General features: G+C 39.5%; 1 protein-coding gene across 1 annotated transcript in view; it reads right to left on the bottom strand.

The window, feature by feature from the left end:
• The window catches only part of Stx8 (syntaxin 8), a 258115-nt gene that overhangs the window by 217412 nt on the left and 16018 nt on the right, over nucleotides 1–24685 (bottom strand). Inside the window, exon 4 of the mRNA XM_046422179.2 lies at nucleotides 23020–23130. Coding sequence (XP_046278135.1) covers nucleotides 23020–23130 — 111 coding nt within the window. The remainder of the gene's footprint in view (nucleotides 1–23019; nucleotides 23131–24685) is intronic.

Raw genomic sequence — 24685 nt, 5'->3', positions numbered from 1 at the left:
ACAGGAGACACTTAAAATTTTCAAGCCCAAAAAGTCATATTAATTTAATTTTTAGCTTAGTCCTTTAAAACCAACCAAAGAACATAATATGTATTAAGAAACAAACCCAAGCCAAATGAGGAAATTTTTTTTTTAAATCGTTAGACTAAGATTTTAAGCATATAGCTGGTCTCCCTTATTCAAGTGTACTATAATTAGCATGCCAAACACTTTCACTTTATCCAAAAGACAGATGTGTTCTTTAAAGCCTTAACTTCACGATTGACCCCCAAGAATCCAAGATGTCAAGATTTCAGATTCCATATAATAATTATTTAATTCCACCTAGCTTTGCAAATTTACTTCTTTCCTTGCTTTTTCTTCAATCAAAGCATACCCCTAAACCCTTAAACCATCTTGCAAGTGCCAGCCTTTGTCAAAACAGGAATCACGTGGGATTCTGTATACAGCTCACTCCAGTGCATGGATCACAGGCATATAAAGTAACCTCAGAAGTGCATCAGTGACCAGCTATTAGTATCCATTCAAATGAATAAATTGCAACTAGGTGATACTGCTTCTCTAAGTTACTGCTGAAATGTTCCACTATTGGTCCTTGTGGTAACACATGCTTTTAAAAATTAATACAAAAGGGCTGGAGGTATAGCCCACTGATAGAGTACACACTTAGCACAAGTGCAGCTGTGAGTTCAATCCCCAGAGCACACATGCACGCAAATTAATGTTAAAAGGGAAAAAATGTACAATTTCTTTTAGTAACCTCAAAAAAATGACAAATTGGGACTTCAGCAATGTATGTACTTTTTCATAATATCTTTATTTTTATTTATTTTTATGTGATTCTGAGGATCGGAACCCAGTGCCTTGCACATGCTAAGCGAGCGCTCTACCACTGAGCCCAGCCCCACGCGTGCGTGTGTATATATATGTATGTGTGTGTGTGTGTGTGTTTTAAACACCTTTTAGAAAGCAAAAGTGACAACATAGATACAATTTAATATTACTATTAAATACACATCACCAACAGACATATAGGAAAGACTTCCTAGAGTTATCTAATTCCCAAAGCTGATTTGCCATCTCCTCCTCTCTTCCCTCCTCTCTATTTTGGTGTTTTCGGTTTTGCTGATGTCCTATACCTGCCAGGAAATCCAGCAATGCATGTGCCTTTCTTTAATAAGAGCAGGTACAATATTAAGATTACAGGTATTTTTATATGTAGAATGCTTTATTTTCTTTATAGATTCATCATTTGGGATGATGCCTATCATTCAGTACAGTTCTATACACAATGGCCCTGAGTGTGCTGCATCAGAATCTGGGAGTAAGTGGGAAAAAAATGGCACATGAATAGTTAAAAAGAAGCGCCACATATAAAAATTCAGGCAAGGCATGTCCTCCATCCTTTACCCTGATTGAAAAAAATCACTGTTAAAGACTTACCAATTTATCTCTACCCGTGATATTTTCCTATGTGTTCTCTATCTTAAATGAAAAGGCACAAATACAGAATCTCCAACTGGCATTCCTCCAAACTTAACATATACAAAGTCAAATGCATTATTTGCATCCTGTAAGACTTCTCCTGCACCCTCTGTTTTGGTCAGCAAGTCATGCAAGCCATGATTTTTGCTCTTCTCCCCCACATCTCATCAAAGGCCAAGGCCTCCCTCAGAGGTGGTTCTCAACTCCATGTCCTCATTTCCATCCCCAGTGGTAGAGCCTCCTGGGCTCAGACTCTCATCATCTCTCACGTGGACGGTGGAGATGGTGTTCTTCTGATTGGTCTCTATGCTCCCAGTCACACTCACCTAAATCATCTTATACTTATGCTGCTAGAATTATCTTTCTAAAAACAAATATCTCACCATATCATTTCTATATTTCAAGACTTCTGTGACTCCCCAGAAGCTACAGGTCAAGTGTGAGCTTAACACCAGGCCCTGGTGATCTCTGCATCATCTTCTTTCAACATCCCCCCTTCCACACCCTGCCTCTCCTTCAGCCCTACACACTGCTCAACCACTCAGACAAAGGCACAAACTTTCACACTCTCATGTTTTTGTATGAGTCTGAAGTGTCCCCACCCCCATCTCTTTGTCCATCTGGCAAAATTCTATTCATCCCCTAAGGCTCAACTCAAATGTCACTTCTGCTGCTTAGTCCTTCCTGATCCCCACCCCCTCCCCCTTCCCGAGAATCAATCACTCGCCGGTGCTCCCATGGCACTTTGCTCATGACCTCTAACGTGGCATTTATCAAGCAGGATTGTAGTTAGTTATTTACTCATCTGTCTCCCTTCCTAAATTATGAGCTCTGTGAGGAAAGAGGCCACATGACAGTCATGTTTATATCCCCTGTACCAAAAACAAAAACAAAAAAAAAAAAAAAACCACCAGCCTCAGAATACGCCAGAGAAGCAGCATTCAGTAAATGTTTACGAAACAGAACTGGGAAAACCACTGAGGGCACTGAGGGCTTCAAGCCAAAGGAAGATAAAATGAGGAAAGTATTTAACATTTTCATTTTGAGAGATTAAAAAAAAAAATCCTACTTATCAACTGCTACCTGCCTTCAAGATTTTAGCAGCAAAGAGTAACACTGTTCAAGCAGATGAAGAGAATTTCTTGAAAGGAAATTCTGTCAGTTAAACACCTTGTATCTCAACCTCACTTTTGGAATGACAAGCAAGGAGTATTTCTCCTTTGCAAAGGAAGTTAAAGAGAGGAAATGCTAATTCTTATGTTGCCGAGTTTAGGACGGACTTCATTTTTTTTTTCCTTGCTGGAGATGTAAGCCAGGGCCTCACACATGCTAGGCAAGTGCTTTACCATTAAACCACTCCTCCAGTCCTTGGCCTTAAACTTCTGGGCTGAAGTGATCCCTCTGTCTCAGTTTCCCCAAGTAGCTGGGATTATAGGTCTGCACCACAGTGCCTGGCTCCCACGTTTTTAAAATGTATCAAAAATGTTTATCTAAATTCTTTCAAGATGGAACTTATCTAATAAAAAGAATTTATCAGATAGATACTAACATATTTATTAATATGGCATTTGTCTCACATAGATCTTACCACAAGGTTTCAGTCACTTTCTAAAGACAAAAATGATTTCATTTTCATCCCCCAAAGAAAACAGCATATGTTATTAAATTGTAATAATATGGGGGCACAGATAATCCATCTTTCTGTTGACAAATGAAGCTGAAGCTTGTTAAAGTTCATAGGGAGGACGTTCTTATCAACTGAATACAGAATTGAAAAGGCAGTGAATTCCAAGAAGTAGCTTTTCAAAAAGATGTCACAGTGACTATACAAAATGTTTGTTTTGTCTGGAAAAAATATCCGTGTTTGACAATTCACAGACCACAAGGGAGGTTTGCAGTTTGGACTAGTAAAGCTATTTCTAAGGTGTCAGTGAATTGAATCAAGTCTGCAAAGTTTCGTAACTAGACTTGCCTATAGATGTGAAAATGCTACTATGGTATTTAAGGGCAATTCCTTTTTCAAAACTTTTTGTGTAGTTTCGTTCTGTGAACATAAAGATGCACCGAGGCTCAAATTTCAATCAGAAATAGATTCTTTGACATAAATTCTTTAGAGACAAAGTCTGGCAACAGGACGCAGATGGATTACTCTGAAGAGAGGCTGTAGTGGGGAGGAGGCTGAAGGCTGTGCAGTGATGTAGGTGGGCAGCAATGGGATCTAGACAAAGGAAAGGACACCAGGGAACACAGAGAAAGGGACAATTAACATACTGATTCAAAGGGAAATTCCACAAGTACTGGTGAGTAGACTGGATATAGAAATAGAGATTTCCAGATCTGGCCCAGTTGGAGGGAATGGACACAACATAGGAAGGGAAATTTCTCATTACTTTCAAGCATCAGCACAGTTCCTAATAACAACCCCAAAATAACACTCCTCCTTGAAGCTCATGCTCTATGGGTATGTGAGTATCTGTAGCCATATTTATAGACTGTTAACTTCTTTCAGTCCAATACTCCATCCGATTATATTTTTGTACCCCGTCCATCTATCCCTCCAACCATCCAACAAATACAGAGTACCCTTAATGTATCAGGCGCTCATCTCAGGGACTTGGAAGTGAACAAGAGTGATAGATGCCTGACCTCATGAAGCTGACACTCTAAGGACAAAAAATGCCCAACATTGTGCATAATGCAAAGAAAATTCTCAAAATAATTTTGTTAATTTAAGAAAATAATCTTCGCTTCAATTAATCCAGAGTATCAATCCAGGGCAAATAAGAACTTAAATAAGGAAAATATTTTCCTTATCCAAGGAAATTACACCATAGAACTTAGAAAAACATTTGCATTAGGTTTTCAAATTTTAAATTTTTTTTTTTTTTTTTTTTTTTTTTTTTTTTTAAAGGGGGAGAGTTATGCATTGCTAGCCAAATTTACCTGGGCAACTTGGGGGAGTTAACACAATTTGGAAAAAGGGAAGTTTTTCATCATCTTTCAAATTTCACTATAGTACCTAATAACAACTCCAAAGTAAGAATGTTCCTTCAAGAGCATGACCTATGGATGTATGGTTGCTTGTAGCCGTATCTACTAGACTGTTAACATCTTTCAATCCAATACTCCACCCTATTTCTTCCTGTCTTTTTTTTTACTGTTAATAAAAACCCTAATAAAATAGTTCATAGAATAGAAATGTAGGGTAGAAAAGGTCATCAGAAGTCATTATTTTGGTCCCCAACCCAAACTTCAGAAATCTGAAACCGCTATTCCTCAGGGTCATCTAAGAAATTTAAAACCAAGTAAAATCAAAAGGTCACTTTTCTTACTTTAAGTGTTTGATTACCATGGGTACCTAAAAGGTAGAAGAGGGATAAGGAGGCCTGATGTACAAAACACCTAAGAATTCCAAGAGCTGAAGTGACTGCTCTGCTAAACCTTATGGTGACAGAGAGCCATCTGCTGGTTGATGATTCAGGTTCGGCTACAACCATCCAATGGTCAACATTTATTGCAAGCAGCTCTGTACTTTATTATTACCCAAGGCACCCTTGAAAACATGCTTAGAAACAGACTGTGCAAAAGTCAACAAGCTCATATAGGATAAGGGAACTTCTGTTCTTGGAGCTAGCCTTCTGGACCCTGTCCTCAATAACAACTCCGTTCTGCCTTCACTTGGCTCTTCACAAACACTGTGAAACGACAAATCCAGTAAGTGTCCAATCGAGGAACACAATTTATAATTTGCATGTAGGCATTTGACATGTCTAATGAGTTCCAACTTTGTCTTGACACTAATGTTTTCCCCTTAGCATGTGTTTCCAATCTAACTTATTTTATAAAGATAAAATACAATAAAAATCTCAAGTATGCAAAGTAACACTGTTCTATGAAGCAAGATGTGAGGGTAGCAAAGCAAAGTCACTGGCTGGAAGACAGTGCCACCAACAATAGTGGAATTTTGGGTTCTTCAACTGATGAACAAAAAAATCCAAATCTGGTATTAAAAGACTGTTTAAGGGTACCAATGAATAATGTATATGTATATTCAAGATGCAGAAAAGCCAAGGACTGCCTAGACAGACATTATTTCCATCTCAATAACCTTGCTTCTCATTGTATCAATTCATCTAAATCATATTGAAAAATGTAAATGATTGAGATGGACACCCACATGATTAACCATAGCATCTTTTCCTCTGGGGACAGAATCCAGGAAATTTGTAAGATCTCAGGTGACTTTTATGCAACCAGCAGGATGCCAAACTGCAAATTTGGTAAGGAAGCTATTGCTCTAGAAAGTGTAGGATTCAAGAAAAGTACACAAGAGGAAAAAAATACATTTGTTCAAATTCTACACATTTTACCAGGGCTATCTCAGGTCTTGTTTCTTCCACATTCTTCTCAACCCCCCCCCCTTAAATTGATTTCTCTTTTTTCTAATCTAGACCATGTATAGCCCATACCCCAATTTTGCACTTCAAATTCACTATTCTTAGAGACCTCTACATGTTCTATGCAAGAGAGAAAGACTTCCCCAGATGGCATGCCACCTATATATTTCCTGCTAAAATCAGTGACAACAAGTATTCATTCATGCTTATAAAACACTTTCGAGTTGATAAAGAATCTTCACATACATTCTTCTCACTTGAACTGTATAATATTTGGAAGAGTTGTCATTATCTTTGTCTTATATAAAATGAAAGAGTCAAACTCCAACCTAGGCTTTCTCATACTTAATCTTTTGTTCCTTCCACTGACTCTCACGATGCAAAGCAAGCAAAACACTGCTTGAAAATCTAGTAAAGGATAATGCTTCTTGTTGGTCAAGTGAGTACTTTGTCCTTTTTCCTGTTCAAAGTCAGTAAGAAATGGACAAGTGAGGACCCCTAAAAAGGAACTGTGGTAGGAAACCAAAAGCAAAAGAGAAAAGGCCTAGGAGACAACACCTAAGGCAAAGGACAACAAGACTTAAGCTCTAGATCTCTGCCATTGATTCAGCCTAAACACAATGATTTAACTGTTATAAATTGGCCTCCTCATGTATCAAACTGCTTATCTCTGAAGATTACTATGAGGGTCAAATGATATAAGACATATGAAAGTGCTCGTTAAATAGAGAAGAGGGGAAGGGAGAAGTAGAAAACTCTTGTGAATAAAGAAGAATATGAATTTACATATCTTCATTTTTAGTTTTTTTTTTTAAAAAAGAATTTTTTTAATACTCATTTTTCAGTTTTTAGTGGACACAACATCTTTATTTTATTTTTATGTGGTGTTGAGGATCAAACCCAGCACCCAGCACCCTGTGCATGCCAGGCGAGCATGCTACCGCTTGAGCCACATCCCCAGCCCCGTTTTTCATTTTTAAAAGCACAGATAGGATCCAGGCAAGTGGCGCATGCCTGTAATTCCAGCAACTTCAGAGGCTGAGGCAAGAGGATAACTGAATAGATGTCAGCCTCAACAACTTAGTTAGACCCTGTCTCAAAATTAAAAAAAAAAAAAAAGGCGGGGGGGGGGGGGCTGGGCCTATAGCTCAGTAGTAAAGTGCCCCTGGGTTCAATCCCCAATACAAAAAAAAGGGGGGGACTGGGAATGTGGCTCAAGTGATAGCGCGCCCTCCTGGCATGCGTGAGGCACTGGGTTCGATCCTCAACACCAACTAAAAAATAAAATAAAGATATTTTGTCCACCTAAAAACTAAAAAAATATTTAGAAAAAAAACACAAGTTGGAGAGTATTAAACAAGTTTTTTTTAAGTCAAATACAGTAAAACTCCTTTTTCTTTCTGCTTATAAGTGGACATAATTTTCTCCCTTTTTTAAACTCAAAATTATTTTTATAACTTAAAGTCAATTCATGCAGGGATAGAGAAACTTTTTATTTTCCATACCAAAGTCACAATTATACCAGTACTAAAATACTGAAATTCAAAATGGGCATCATTTTCACCCAAGAGGATTAAAAATGGCAAAACCCACCAAGCTCGTCAACACCAAGGCCAAGGCGTCAGGAAATGGGCTCTCTCGCTGGGCTGTGTTTGGTGAGGGACATTTCTGTAATCCCATTGACTCATGAGGCCGCGACAGGAGGATCACAAGTTCAAGGCTAGCCTCAGCAACTCAGCCAGGCCCTAAGCAACTCCAAATAAAAATAAAAAGGGCCCAGGATGTGGCTCAGTGGTTGAGTGCCTCTAGATTCAATCCCCAGTACCAAAACGTGGGCTCCCCCTTATATTACTGGAGGAACACAAAATACTGCAACTTTTAAGATGCACACATGACTGTTCCTGTCAAATTCTGAACATCCGTTCCTTATGTCCAATAATCCTACTTTAAGGACTCTGTCCAATGGGAAGAGAGGCCATAGTCCCTGGGGTATTTACCTCAGCATTGTGTAATGGCAAAAACCAAATGACCCAACATCCATAAAATGGAGAGTAACTGGAAAAATGACTGCATATTTATATTGCAGAATAACAGCTATAGAAAATAATTTGTCAGATCTATGGATTTGGTCAGCTCTATTGAGAGGAGAGAAGAGGAAGGGAATATCACAGAATAGAAAAGTCACAGCAATAAGCAATATATACATGTATTGAACATTACATGGTTCTCCATTAATATGTACAATTTTTATATACCACTTTAAAAAATAAATTCAAAAAAATACAACTTATGTGAAAACTATTAGAAAACATTTAAAAATCCCTTTTTAAAAGGAAAAATTAATTTTATGCAGTTTGATCCAAGTAGAGAGAAAGCATTCTAGATGCTTCTCCCCCAGGCCCACAGAAGCAGTTACAATTTACAGAAACAAAAAACAGGTGATGTACATCTGTGGATTCAGCTAGACTGTGCTGGCTGGGGAATGCATCGGGGCAGCCCAGTGTGGGGTGGGGGTAGTTTTATTCTCCACGTGAGAAAGTTCAGCAGGTATTAGTTTCAATCTCCCCTCCCCTATTTATTTCAATCCTGAGGGAAGTGGGGCTCCATGACTTCCATTTTTAAATCAAGAATGGTGGGGGAAAAAACCCACAAACTACAAATCACGAAATGCCAAAAATCAAGCAAATTTTTCAAGGAGAAAGAGCAATGAAAAAGTATATATATGAAAGTAAAAGGTAAGAGAAAGACAAACAAGAAAGAAGAAAAAAAGAATATAGAGAGATTAGGGATAAGGCACAGTCTTAGATAGTGATAAAAGATGATGTATTAAAATGGCAAACAGGGTTGCAGTTACATGGACAAGGGGTGGGGGGAAAGTTCAAAGACAACTGAGAGGTAAAAGACAAGTCCTTTCCTAAAGTTAGGAAGAATAAGTAATCTTAGCATTATCTCCTTGCTTTCAAGGAAAAAATAACTTTTCCAAAACTTAGCAACTGGGAAGTTGTTTCCTTTCTATTGACTTATAGCTCCATCTTGTGGTCTGTACAGGACATAGCTCTCAGAGTGTGCATACATAACAGGTATGTGCGCCTATGAGTGCACTTACACGTACAATATGTGATTATATACACATACAAATATATATGTGCAGAACAAATGCATATGTAGCATATAAATGTACATATATTTTTACTTAAAAGCATATTTTTAAATTAAAGTAGAACATATAAAAAGAAAAATATCACAAGCATAAAGCTCAACGATAACTTACCAAGTGAATACCTCCAGTAAACCATTACCCAGGGCAAGAAATCGAGCATTACCAGAACCTGAGAAGCCCCCTGCATCCCCTTTTATTCACTACTTCCCACAAAGGGAACCACTTTTATGATTTATAGCATCATGAATAAACTTTGTTTTCATAGCAATGGCATTCATACAGTTAGCACTCATGTCTGGTTTATTTCACTCAACATGATGTTTGTGAGATCCATCCACAGTGTGGTGCAGAGTTGAAAACTGTTCATTCTCATTTGCTGTGCAACATCAGGGTATGCGCACGCCCTAACGTATTTGGCCCTTATGCTGTGGAGGTCACTGGGTGGTTTCCAGGTGGGACTATTAAGAACACCACTCCTATAAATATTCTTGTATATGTCTTTTGTACAGTTCTGTTCTAATGAATATAAAGTTTCCCAAAGAGTACACCAGTAGGACAGGAGAACTCCAGACCACATCCTAGAATATTTGTTATGCCCGTCATCTTATTTTAGCCCTTCTTACAGGTATAATGGTTGATATTTTGGTTTTAGCTTTCAATTTCCTGATGACTAGTAAAGATGAAAACCTTTTCTCTGTTCATCAGCTATTGGATATCCTCTTTTGTGAAGTTTGAGTCCTCTGTCAATTTTCTCCTCTAGTGGGGTGTCTGCCTTTTACTTGATTTATAGGGGTTCTTCATATCCTGGATATATTTCCTGTGTCAGACATTTGCCCTGCTAATACAGATTTCCATTCTGTGGCTTGTCTTTGCTCTTCATAGTATGTTTAGTAAATAGCATTTCTCATTTGAATCAAGTCTAGTTCATTATTTCCACTTTCTGGTGAGCTGTTAAGGAAATCTTTGCCTATCCCAAGGTCATAAAGACATTCTTCCACATTTTCTTCTAAAAGCTCTCTTCTTTGACCTTTCTCTTTTAGAACGACAATACTTTTGTAATTTGTTTTTTTAGGTAGAGTGACAGCAGGGAGCAAGACAATTTTTCATATGGACATCCAGTTGACCTAATACCACTTATTGGAAAGACTACCTTCTCCATTGCATTCACTGTCACTTTTGTCATAAATCAGTTGTCAATATGTGTGGGGGACAGATTCTGAAGTCTCTATTTTGTTCTACTGAATTATCTGTCCTTGTACCAACATGGCACTCAGCTTTATGACATCTTAACAGATAATGCGGATCTTCCAACCTTTTTTGTTCAAAACTGCCTCAGCTCTTCTCGTCTGTTTGCACTGCCTTGTAAGCTGTAGATATAATCAACTTCTCGAATGACAAACTAAAACCCAACCGGGGACTGTAAATGGGATTGCACTGTATCAACAAACCAATTCAGAGAGAACTGACACCTTTACAATACTGAGTCTTCTCATCTCTGATTTATAGGGGTATAATCTTCTATTAGGTTTACTTTAGCTTCTCTAAATAATGCTTCATGGTTTTCAGTCTAAAGATCTCCTTTAACTTATTCCTAAATATTCCATGTCACTTTAAATACAATTAATAGAATCTTTTAAAAAAAATTTTTTAAATGATTTGTTTGTTGCCTGGCTCTTAATACCTTCTCAGGAGAGAAGCTTCCAGGTTGCTCCTGCTCACCACCTGCAGACAGTCTATGTGTTCTTCTATTTCCTGTGGTAATAGCTAGGTATCTCCGTTGACTTGATGGGTGACATACAGTTACGATGACTAATATTTGTTCAAATCTGAAGGTCTTTGGTTTCCTTTGCTTGATCAACCATCCAAATGATCTCCTTATAGCTGGTCTCCATCTAAAAGACAACCTGCTAATAAAGCTCCCTTCTATCCTCTGGAGGGGGGGGCGGGAACAATCCAGACTAAATGCCTACTGAGACCCCTTCAAGCAATAACCAGTCTCATAAGTACATATATACCCCCAAAACTTCAACTACTACTTTGCCAAGTTCTCAGTGAAAGATATTTAACCAGGTAAAGCATTCTATTTCATTATCTCCAAGATATATTTTAAGCATAAAAAAGGTGCAAAATAATGTATTATAATTCATATTAAAATTTAAAAAGGTGAGAGACTGAAGACAGCTGTATCTTAGGATACACAAAATCTCTTTGGCAGGATACACAAATAACTATTAAAAGTGGCTTCCTTTATAAATTTTTAAAATTTGTTTTAATTAGTTATACATGACAGTAGAATGCATTTATGCACTTTGATGTATCATACATAAGTAGGGTATAATTTTTCATTTTTGATTATACATGTTGTAGAATCACATCAGTCACACGGTCATATATGTACATAAGATAATGTCTGTTTCATGCTGCTCTTCTTCCTACCTCTATGTTCCCTCCCGTCCTTTTACTCTCCTCTACCTAAAGAGACCCTATTCTTCCTTAGTGCCTCCCCCTTATTGTGAATTAGCATTCAGACACCTATTTCTCAACCATTTCCAGGTCACAGCCCCAGAAAAAAATGCTATGATCTGAGGACACACAGGATAAATCAAGCAAAGTGCTGCAGCCAGTCCCCAGGGCTGAGGGATCACTGGCTGGCCTTGCCTATGACCCCTCCATGACACACTGGTGGCAGATCCATTCTCAACTAGGGAAAGGCAGGGGCCAGGCCTAGTCCCTGCTCTGAACAGATCTCTTGGTGTGGAGATGATGCACAATACATTTTTTTGTGCATGAATGGAAAAAAAAAATGGCTGCCTCTGGAAAGGAAATGGGAAGCTGCATGTCAGAACAGGGAGCGGAATCTCAACTTTCATCGATTCTCATTTGTAAGTCGACTTTTTAAAACAGAATATGCTACTTTAAAAATAAATTTATATTTTCAAGATATTCTTCAAAAACAATCTATTCCATTAGTTCCCATAAACCAATGGGAAACCATATTCATTCCAGTGTCAACATTTTGGCCTAATAATCTCTTCTACCAAGAAGAAACACAGAACTGGGGTAGAGCAGTTTCCTACCATGCACAAGGCCCTGGGATTAATCCCCAGCTCTGAGAGGGAGGAAGGAAGGGGGAAGGACAGAGGGAGAGAAAAGGGAAAGGAAGAAAGAGCTAGGTGTGGTGAAGCATGCCTATAATCCCAGCAAGTTCAAAGGCTGAGACAGGAGGACTACAAGTTCGAGGCCAGCCTCAACAACTTAGCAAGGCCTTAAGACATTTAGTGAGACCCTGTTTTAAAAGGGGAGGGGGTGGCTCAATAATTAAGCACTCCTGGGTTTAATCCTCTGAACCAAAAAACAAAAAAGTTTGTCATATGATAGAACCATATGGTAGGGCTAATGCCAGTTAATATATGGCAGCTTTTTCAGGTTAGTCCCTATTTCAAATACTACTCCTGTTGTCATACTATCACTTCATATACCAAACTAACCTGTGACATTTCTCCCCAATGTGAAGATCAGAAGCTATTACTTCTTAAAATGGAATCAAATGGGAATTAACAACAATACACAAGATTATCTGCAGAAGAAACCAGATCAATCAAACTGAAAATCTGGTACTGTTACAACTGGTCAAACTTCAATACTCCTCCTTTACCTCTTTTGGAGGATGGTGATAGGTATACACCCCAGCTTCTTAAAAAAGTGAACTGGAGAGGAAAAGCCACAATCTAGTTTCTACTTGAGCTTACATAAACTATTGAAAAGGTCATTGAGCTGCTACTACTTTGGGATTTCAGGAGCAGGCAAAGTAGCAGGACATGAAGGTTCTTACTAAGGTCAAAGAATTGAAGAACTTTTGAGTTACTGTTTCTTCAAAAAATTTCAAGATAAAGAGAGCTATTGGTAAGGGAGCTGTGGAGCAGCTCTGATGCAGCCACTGCAGCTCACCCACCCAGCAGACTTGGGTCTCTTCTCTCCCTCTATCAGAGCCTCCACCCAGAGAAGCCTCCTCCACCGAGAGAGCATGGCCCCATCCTGGTTTTCAGTTCAGGAAAACATCTATCCAGAATAAATCTAGCTACTCTCAGCAACCCCACACCCTCATGGTTTCTGGTATAACACGGTCATATGATACAACTTAGTCTACTTCTATTTTGAGCCAAAGTCAACTGGGAAGCTTCTGGGAAGTGCTTCATTCCTTTTAAAAAATGATTTGAAAATACAAGAGAACCAACAGAAAAAGACATTCAGAGAATTTTTAAAATGGCTTTAATATTAATAACAGACATCAGCAAAAAAAGCTTTCATACAAATAATCAAAAAAGCATTATGGAAGAAATAATCAGGAATAAATTCAATGTGTTAACTTATTTGAAGAACACACTACTAATAGATAGCATGAACAAATAACATGTGGGGGTTAGATCCCATGTTCTTAGATAGGAAAATAACATAAGGGATTTTAAGATTTAATATAATCCCATTTTTTTTTTAAACCCAGGATTGAACCTAGGGGCACTCAACCACTGAGCCACATCCCCAGCCCTATTTTTGTATTTTATTTAGAGATAGGGTCTCACTGAGTTGCTTAGCACCTTGCCTTTGCTGAAGCTGGCTTTGAACTTGCCATCCTCCTGTCTCAGCCTCCCAAGCTGCTGGGATTACAGGCATGCACCACCACACCCAGCACAATCCCAATTTAAAAAATTAATTGTTTCTCCTATTTTGGAATTGAATCAGCTGACTGTAGAGTTCATTTAAAAAAAATTGAAATGCTTAAAAAGATTTTTGATGACAGAAGACTAGCTCTATCATGTACTGAAACTGAAAGACTTGATATTTTTATAAAACAAGGTACTAACATGTAAGAACCAACACATCAAAGTCCAGAAAGTACACAGGAATGTATTATATGATAAAGCCAGAATCTAAAATTTGAAAATGAGAAGATGACCTATTTGATAAAAAAAATAATAATAATAAGACAAAAATAAGGTAGCAAGGAAAGGAAAAAAGTGGAATTTATATTCCTTGTCACAGATTCTAAATGGATACAATATTATAATTATAAAACGAAAGTACTAGGAAAAACAGAAAAATTACTTTGTAACCTTAATTCACCATACGTGTACGTAGTAATATTACCATAATGAAACTATCATTATATATTAGTTTGGAGTAAGGATACAGAAGTTTAATAGCTCTCCTTGGAGAAAACCACAGGGAAACAGGCACTCACAGAAATTGTTGGCACAAATCTAGATTGTTTCTAGCCCTCTGAAAGGCAACTTGCCAAATGCTATCCAAATTACAAATGCACATTCCCTCGTACCCAGTCATCCTACTTCTGAGGATCTAGAGATATGTGCAAAATCTCTTACACTATGATTCTATAATAGAAAAAGACTGAGAACAAACCTATTTATTAATAAACTAGTTAATTATGGTATGTGTACACAATGAAATACTCTAAGCCTATAAAAACTAATCACAAAACTGTCCTGAATGGGAAAATTTCCCAAGATATTGACCAGGTGACAGAATAAGGCTGTAGAATGGCACAGAGCATGCTAGCACATGTGTGAAAGATGGAGGAAAATAAAAAATATATTTGTATTTGTTGGTAAATGCTTAAGAGAACCCTGGAAGAAGGATGTGCTAAAAATGAACAGTAACAATTGTGTTGAGGAATAAGGGACAGTGATAGGGTCTTCAGTGAATCCTGTTAAGTGCTTTTTAGATTTCTTAGCCATATGAGTATCTCACTTATACAAAATATCCCCTTCCTCCGCGAGTGTTATGCTCCTAGTGTGCCTTCAGGCTGCTACAGCTATTCTGAGACCAGAAGAGGAGTCAGTGAAGAGAAAGCCAACATTCTGAGGAAAGCAGAATGAAGAGTGCCAAGAACCAGGATCCTGGGCTGGTGCAGTGGCACACACTTGTGATCCCATCCACTCCAGAGACAGACCGGAGGGTTGCAGGTTCCAGGATAGTCTTGGCAACTGAGCAAGACCCTGCTTCAAAATGAAAAAATAAGAGGGGTTGGGGATATAGCTCCGTGGTAAAGTGTCCCCGGGTTTAGCACCAAAGAAACAAGGAGAAAAGAACCCAGATCCCGGGTGGCATCAGTGGGCTGGTAAATTCATCAACCCTTTCCCTGCTTTAACTAGGAATTTATTACACAGGATGTAATTACAGCATTGCGGGTTCCTTGTGGTCGAGGGCAGTGTATATTACTATAGTGACCTAAACCCAGGCACCCACTTAATTGTTGGGGTGAGCAGTACGATAAGTACCATCTTCTCTACTCAGACCCTGTACTTAGTACTCCTCCAACTGCCACAGAAACAACACATTTACACACCTGTTCATACTCATTTCATCGTGGTGTGATGTTTGTTTTGTTTCCCTTACCTGACTGACCTCTTCGAGATGAGATCGGACATTATAAATGAACAAATCCCACCTCGTGTGTTTCTATTAACTTCCAATTCTAATCTTTTTGACTGAGAAGGCAGCAAGACTATACCAGAGTGACTTATCTCCCCCTTAAATTACTCAAAAAATGAGGCAGAGACAAAGGTGTGTGTCCCATTTCAGTTGCTTCTTGAGCACAGAAAGGGATTATAGTCTCCAGCTTCTCTCACTAGTCGGAGCCACATGACGCATCAATGGGTTGAATGTAAGAAACCTGCAGGCCAAAGCATGCAAGAGGGCGAGTTCTCCATATTCCTTCTCTGCTCCAATCAGGGGAAACATGGAGTTCATGTGTCATGACCGCACAGCCTTAAGATGGAAACAACGGGAATCTGAGTCACACCTTCCAAGAGAACTGCCAGACCTAACACAAGGCAGGAAAGAAAGCTTTCATGTATAAAAGCCTGACATTCCCAGGTCTGTTTAGGTATCATAGCACAACCTACTACATCCTGACTCAGTCAACCTTTCAATCAGCAAAACTTTGCTGGGAGACACAGAAGAAAGTAGAACAATGTCCATTCATTAAAAACTCATTTGGCAGTGTATAGGCTTTGATCCTTGCCCCAGTTATGGAAAATCTTGATCAAGATGCAAAATACAGGGCTGGAGTTGTGGCTCAGCAGTAGAGCACTTGCCTAGCTCATGCAAGGCCCTGGGTTCAATCCTCAGCACCACCTAAAATAAAATAAAGGTACTGTGTCCAGCTACAACTAAAAAATTATATATAAAAAGATACAATATACAAGTAGAGTGTGGTGGCACACTTCTGTAATCCACGCGGCTTGAGAGGCCGAGTCGGGAAAATCAAGAATTCAAAGCCAACCTCAGCAACAGCGAGGCCCTAAGCAACTCAGCAAGACCCCGTTTCTAAATAAAATACAAAAATAGGGCTGGGATGTGGCTCAGTGGTCGAGTGCCTTTGAGTTCAATCCCTAGTACCAAAAAAAGAGAGATACAAAATATACACTTGTCAAAAAAGAAAAATGATTCAGTATTAAACCATGGGGCCTCCCTAGCAAAACAGGTTTCCCACTGATACTCTCTCAAAGCACAACATGCTTTTCTCCTGAATTTACTTACTGATTTAATATTTTTTATTTCATTCCACTGTATATTCCACATCACTATATGTATGGGTAACCAAGATGGGCAACTCAGCTTAGTTGCTAAATGTAGGTGTTTTGCTATTTGGCTTTTTGACACATTTCCAGCACAGTAGGCACCCAACAGACAACTATTTAAGAAGGTTTTACCACTACATTCTTGCTTTATTAAATTAGCAGGCATTAATTAATTTCATTAATATTCCTCCACTGTCCTTAATACCTCTTTGGCCCAAGCATCCTTGAACTTTTTCAAACAGAGAGAAACAAAACGTTACAAATCTCAGCACATTCATGTCAGAAAAACTAGGAGTTACCATATTTCTGGGCATAAATAAAAGCAACAAATATTTATGACTTATCGTCTCAATGAGCTGGCTCATGATGCCAGTATAATTCCTCAGCAACTTCCTGCTTCTAGGAGAGTATGTTAGTCGTGGGTTAATAACATTAAAGAACAAAGTATAAATTAATGGTTCTTTAGGAAATTCAGTTATTCTCAGACAAATCCTCCTTATAAACCAAGTGTTGAACTAAAATAAAACACTCAATGGTTTAAGAGGAGGAAGGGGTATTTTTCACGTAAGATTTCATGTAAATTTTTCTTTTGCCCATCAGGCCCACCCATATGGTGATAGGAAACAGACATTAGATGTACCATGGTTTTTTTTCAGTAGCTTAAGAAAGAAATATATTGGAAATGAAAGATGTACTCTAAGAAAATGTGGACGTTTCACTGATTTTTGCAACTGGTCCCCTTAACATATTCTTCCTGACATATAACTACGATCTTAAACTCTAAATAACTTCCTCTTCCCTATAATCCTCTACCTAGTTGGTGGTGTGAAGATTAAAGCTTAGCCAATTAGCCACCCACTGCAGCTGAGTTAATCACATAATCTTTGAGATGGTCACAGAGCAGTGGAGTATGCAATGATTTTTCTTTCTCTTTACAAAGATTCAACTAATTGTAAGACTTAGCAATGCTCTCAAATATAAAGGGCAGTGGGCTTTTAAATCAGAAGCTGTGTCACTGCTTTATGAGTCAGGGCTTATCTTCTTCTAAGAGACATTGTTGCACAGAGACTTGTTTAACGAGTTGCCAAACGCCCTAAATTAGTCAACCATTGCTTATTTGGACCAAGGATTACTGCTCTAGAATAATGACCAGTAATCCTAAGGTAAAATGAAGATTCTATCACATGACAGCTACGCATTCAATCATGTGATTGGCACATTAATGTTTAAAGAAAATGCTAATCCAAACCGAAGTTTGACAATACTCTTCTCCCCTTAATAAGGCCACATCTGAGGAGGAAGAGCAAAAAAGAGAGAAGAGCCGGGTGGGAGGACTCTCGGGCATGAGGATGGAGAGGGAAAGAGTTGCAAATAGGAAAGAGGGAAACTGAGGTAGGGAGCTCTAGGAAGGCAGAGGGGCTCATGGGGTTCCAAGTGAGCTCTGGTAGAGCAACTGATTTTGAGGTATTGCTGGTAAATATTATAGGGCTCTGAAACATTGGTTAGCAGATTAACCCCAGTTCTTTAACTTGTCAATGCAGCACTAGCAACAAAATGTATCACAGGGCGAGTAAGTAACATTTTCAAGTTCTGACAAGGCCTTCTGGCCACTGTGTTTCTGCAGTCATGGCCTAAGAGAAACATATGTGCTCCTGGCCCATCCCAAAGTGACAAGTAACCAAACTGACCTCCTAATATCAAGAATTTCAGAAGTAAACAAAAATGTTGGAGGAGCCCTAGGAATCAACTGTGAGAAGAACTCAGAAAAATCTTTGAGAGCCACTGGAGACACCCGAGAAATCAACTGGCAAAAAAGGTAATGGAGTTTCTCCGGGGATAGAAAAGTCCTAACGGTTGGTATTAGAAATGAGTGGGCAACCCGACAATTGGGAGGCCAGAACATATGGTCAAATTATGAGCTGAAACTGGTCATGTCTATGACTGAATCCACACGCTCAGAGCTGAAACTTGGTCCAGGCAAAACAATGATTAGGTATGAGAAGTCAGGGATAGGACAGGCCTCAAGGATGAGGGATAAAAGCAAAAATAACACTGACATAAGCAGGTGAAAGAAATCAAAGACCAGCAAACACCGAATCCAAGACGAACTATCTTGGCCTCATTCATGCAAATCATGGTTACACTTATTGCTGATCTGAAGTCGGTGATGGTGCTGTACTCCCCGATCAGCTGGATCAATGCAACTAGAGTGCACATTTTTGTAATCCTTCTACAAGGTTCCCTGAAACTTTTTCTTGAAGTTATTTCAGAGTGATTTTACCTAGTATTCATTTCCTTATTGATTTGACTCCTCTGGAATGTCTATTGCACTTTTTGGACAAGTATCTGCAGACATATTACTGTTTGGGTGAATGCAGTAGTCTAAAGCAATCTTAGCCAATAAGAATTCACCTTCCAGGCCATCTGCCATTCTCTCTTTTTTTTTTTTTTTAAACCTGCAATGATTTTGTTTCTTCTTGGTGGCTGATATCTATTTGTCACAATGTTGTCTTACTGTTGGCCACACTGAATGCCATGTGGAATGGATCATCACCATCTGTCATGTCCATTAGCACCTCCTCCCCATCACTCCTCAGTAATCATTTCTCCTCTGCAATGCTTACATACTTTTTAAACAAAATTCTTCTGAAAGCTTATTCTGAATGATTCTAGAGTTATTCCTAAATGAAAAAGACAAGCAGATATATATATATATATATATATATATATATATATATATATATATACACATATACACACACACACACACACACACACACATCCCTCAGTTTCATGTTGAGAGCATGTATATAAGTCTGGCCAGTGACCTTAGTTATTCCAATGCTCAGGACTTCACTTATCTTTGCTTCACATTTTCTCAGTCTGATCTCTCTGCCCCCATGTCACCCCAACCATTCACCAGCAAACCAATTAGTAACAGCTTTAGGCCTCCGTTTGTATCAGCTACATGCACTGAAGAGCAGGGGCATCCTAGTGGTAGGATTTAAGAGGACTTTAGAAGGCCTACCGTCCAAAAAAACCAACCAACAAAAAAATCCATCTCTGCTACTGACATGCTAATTTCCCCCAAATTCTCCCACCAATTAATTTATTTCAGTTTAAATTCTAGGATTCAAGTAGGCTTTGGTTAAAATACCTCCATAAGACAAGTCACTGCCAGACACCGATTCCACAGCCAAATTAATGTGAGATTGGCTAAAAGGACAATAGGCAGCAAGCTGAGCACTGATTAAAGACGACACAGAACAAACAAGATTTGGAAGGGGAGATGGGCAGGCAGAGCACCAGGTGCAGCACATGGACCAAGACTGATAGAGGAGGTCAGGAGCTTGCAGAGAATTTGGGGTAACAGGACAGAAGGTCTCCACTGCAAGGAAGCAATGTGGGCACCCTCCTCACCTGGGGGAGACACAATGCTGCAGTAATGTCACCTTGTATATATAAGGGTTTTAAAGCCTGCAGCCCTTAACATAGCAATCAACGATTAACATGGCAACCAACGATGAAAAATGGGCAAAACACAAACCCCAATTTAAGGTCAATGATTCTGACGCCCAAATGATTGGGGAACAACTAAGCAACAAAGATGAGTCCTTCTGAAGCCTAGTTCAGCTCCTTGTATGGTGCAATGAAATTTAGAATTAAACCTTCTGAGCCTTAGTTTCTTTTCCGTAAAGTATTGTGAAGATCTCCTGAGCAAACGCACACGAAAAACTAAGCATAATGCCTGGCATGCAGAAAACCAACAGCAGGTGTAGACTACTGAGATCTTTATACTGTGCCACGAAAGGAGATAGCGGCTCTCACCTGCTACCTATTAGACTCACCTGGGGAGCATCCTCCAGGCTTACTGCTAGCCAGGCCCTACCCCAAGATGACTGGTCAGACTTGCCAAGTATACGGTCCAGACACTAGTATTTCTCTGTCTCCTTCTGTTTTTGGTAAGCCCTTTAGTAATTCTGATGCAAAGTGCTACAAACAATACAAAGAGTATTTCTCAAATTATAGCATTGCCTTTGAGTCGTCTGATGATCTTGTTAAAATACAGATTTTGATTCAGCAGGTCTGGGCTGGGGTGTTGGGGTGTTGGTTTCTGAATGTCTAACAAGCCTCTAAGTGACGCTGATGCTGCTCCTCTGCAGGCCCCACTTGGAATAGCAAGGACACAGAGATCACAAGAGAAATGAGGGAAGAGAGAACAGACAGGAAAGAGGGGACCAAAACAACAACTAAACAAAAAACATAAGGGCTGGACCGGTGGCACACATCTGAAATCCCAGCTACTCCGGAGGCTGAGGCAGGAGGATCACAAGTTTAAGGGCAGCCATAACAATTTATTGAGGCCCTGTCTCAAAATTTAAAACAGCAGACATAGCTCAGTGAAGAGTACTTGTCTAGCATGTGTGAGGTCCTGGATTCTACCCCAAGCTCTGCAAACAACCCACCCCCAGGAACCCTCTCCCTCTGGTAGTGCACGGCTAGGGTCAGCTAATTCTCAAGCTGGCCCCTTCAACATCATTAAATTACACAGTTAACAAAGAGCAATAAATGGAGTCTGGTGCCTAATGGACTCTTTCTGCCCCCATCCCCACCCCCGCACCCCAACCCCTAACAAACTCTCACCAAATGCTAACAATTTATCATGCTCACCTCTGCCATGACCAAGTACGGTTATTTAAACGCTTTCTCTCCCTTCTGACCATCTTCTCTCTCTTCTTGACCCCTTCTCCCCCGTGAAACATGTTCCCCCCCAGCATGCCTCTATTAATTTTTTACTTTACAGTTTTATTGTTGAAAATATATTTACCTAATCTGATTTCTTTTTTTAACTGATTTGTTCTAATTTGTTAGACACAATGGCAGAATGCATCTATTCATTTCTTAACAGACCTCTTCCTTCAGTGTAATGCCCCTCTTGGCTCCTCTGCTCACCTGTTCTATTCGTCAGCCAGGATCACCGTCATCATCCACTCACTTCACCCTGCATCCATGAGCCTAAACACTACAGAGACTATCACGAGCCACAGTCAGTCAGCCCACCACAGACTGTGGTCTCCTAGGACACTACCAAGAGAGGAGCACAACTCCTCCTTTTCTGAAAACCTTGAACTGCCTCCTCCTAGGACGCCTGGGACCGGTGGGAAAGAACGTGTTGGATCTTCTTCTCTTAGTCCTAGGGCAGGTTTTATAATCCTGGATGCTTATGAGAATCACCTGAGACACCCCGCCCACCCCACCCACTGGGCCTGAGCTGGGGTGGAGCCTGGTACTGTGAGGCTAGGGTCAAAAAACATTGCCCTGAGCCAGGCACAGAGGTGCATATCGATAATTTCAGAGACTCAGGAGGCTGAGGCAGGAGGATCACAAGTTCAAGGCCAGACTCACCAACTTACAGAGACCCTGTCTCAAAAAGGATTGGGGGAACTGGGGTTGTGGCTCAGCAATAGAGCACTCACCTAGCATAGGTGAGGCCTGTAGAGTTCAATCCTCAGCATCACATAAAAATAAATTAATTAATTAACAATACTGTATCCAACTAAAAAATAAAAATTAAAAAAAAAAAGGATTGGGGATGTAGCTCAGTAATAAAGTGCTTCTGGGTTCAATCCCCAGTACCAAATAAATAAATAAATAAAACACAACACCACTGCCCTCAGGAAACTTATTATTCCTACTAGGAACTAAGCAGAAACTAGCTACCTCTCCACAGTGGACACATACCCTTCCTGGATGGTTTCCACAACGAAGTTAAGAGAGTTCTAGAAGCAGAGGGAAGGCCAACTGCAAAGAGGTAACAATTTATGGCTCATTAACCGTAGCCTTGAAAATTAGACTCTTCTCGGGGTCTTCCAACAGGGCTCAGTTCTGAGCAGCTGTGAGCTCTTAAGAGTGTGAATCACTCCGTGGCAAAGAGCCAGGGAAAGAATCCAACCAACTCACTCCCCTACCTCCCTGAGTCCTAGACTACAGTCTTATCAGACACATTTTTTTCAATGCCAATTTTAAAACAAAACTCATTTCCCCACACTGATAAGTAATGACTTCAGGAGTTTATAGGCAGCTAACAATACAGAAAACTCAAGCAAAGAATGCAAATCAAATTTTCTGACGCTGTATTCTACCTGAGTGTGATGAAAATCTCAGGTGATTCTCATCCACCCCATATGGGATGCTGCTGAACATACCAAGTTTACTAAATCTAGAAAATAAAAACTAAACTGAATAGAAATTTAGTCAAATACTACAAATGAACCAAAAAAATTTTATAAAGATCTGAAACCATTCAAGAAACAGTTGTAATAACAGCAAGTAAATCTGCACCAGCCAAGTAATTCCTGTAAAGAAAATATCATACCTGATTAGGTCTGGCTCTGCACCCTCATTCTTAAAGGATGCCAGAAGTAGTCTCTCGCGCGTTACAAGATCATCCAGTAGGTTCTGTCTTCGATCCCCTTCCAGTTGTGTTCTGCAGACACCTTGTTAAGGTCCAGTGGTGGATGGGTTACCTGATTTTACCTATTATGTTATTAAATGACCTATTCAAGTCACTGGCAGCTCTTACACTCCAAACACTACTATCTAGAAGAGAACCTGTTCTTCAGCTTCTCCTGCTCTGACCTTCAACTCCACAGATCCTCCAGGTAAATGACCTTGCCAGCACTATTGCAAAGGAATGTATAAATGCTGACATAGATCATTATATCACTACATAAATTCTTGCACTGAGAAATATACAAGGTAAATATTTTCCTCCCAGTGACCTGTCAACAGGACAGGCTGGCTCAGTGATTCTTTAGGTTTTGAGTTTTAGATGTTAGTGTTCAGGGGTGTAAGATACGGGTGGGGATGGGGCTCAGTGGTAGAGTACTTGCCTAGCATGTGGGATGCCTGGGTTTGATCCCCAACTGGGATCAAACTGGGTGAGGGGGTGCTCCAAGATACCATGTTTTGAAGTGCCTGCTTTTTGACACCTAGTAGTAGACCTGGAAAATAGATTTTAAAGTGCCACTGTGTGGAATAATTTGCTGTAAAAATTGTCACCATCAGTTCCTTGTTCATTTATATTACATGATCTTTAAGGAAAATTACAAAGAAACTCTAGTAAGCATACTCAAGTAGAAGTTTAAAAGACTATAGTTTTGTCCACTGTCTATGATCTTGAATTGGTTACTTTGGTCTTGGGGAGTCTCTTTCTATCTGTAACACCAGATCTTCTGTTACATTTTTCAGCACTATTCTTATTTATTTATTGGTACTGGGGATTGAACCCAGGAGTATTTTATCACTGAGCTACATTCTCAGCCCTTTTTAATTTATTATTTTGAGGAAAGTTGCCTAGGCTGCCCTGGAACTTGTGATCCTCCTACCTCAGCCTCCAGAGTACCTGGGATTACAGGTGTGGGTCACCATGCCCAGCTTTCCAGAACAATTTCATAAGTGATCGTTAAAAAATAATAACAACAATAGGGGCTGGGGCCAGTGGCAGAGTGCTTGCCTAGCAACTGTGAGGCACTAGGTTCGATCCTTAGCACTGCATACAAAAATAAGCAAATAAAATAAGCTGTCCATCTATAACTACAAAATTTTTTTAAAAAAATAATGATAATAAATCAGAACCTAATCCAAAAGTTTTGGGTTTCGGTGCTGGGGATTCAATCCAGGACCTCCTGAATGGTGCTAAGCATGCACTCTACAACTGAGCTATACCCTCAGCCCCTAAATCCAAAGTTTCACATACTAGTTTTCTTGAAACAAATCACACAAGTTCTGCTAGGCTTAAGGGTGTGTGGGTAAGTGTGTGGGGGGATGTATTTTGAAAAACAAAGTAAAGGAAATTTTGAAGAAGAAAGCTTTCTCTACTCTTTTTCTTGATGGCAGAAGTTAACACTTCTGAAAGGAGATAGCTGGCACTGGACACAAAAAACAAACATACCTCAACTAGGTTTTAACTGGATTTTACATTTTTTAACAAGTCGACTTTGGTTTGGGCTTTGGGCTTTTTTGTTTTGTTTTTGTTTTTG

The sequence above is a fragment of the Marmota monax genome, unplaced genomic scaffold (genome assembly GCF_021218885.2).
Source record: "Marmota monax isolate L192 unplaced genomic scaffold, Marmota_monax_Labrador192_F-V1.1 WCK01_AAM20220418_F8-fsc00243, whole genome shotgun sequence".
NCBI classification, from domain to species: domain Eukaryota; kingdom Metazoa; phylum Chordata; class Mammalia; order Rodentia; family Sciuridae; genus Marmota; species Marmota monax.
Note: the sequence above shows the minus strand (reverse complement) of the source record. Positions and strands in the feature narration are given on the sequence as shown.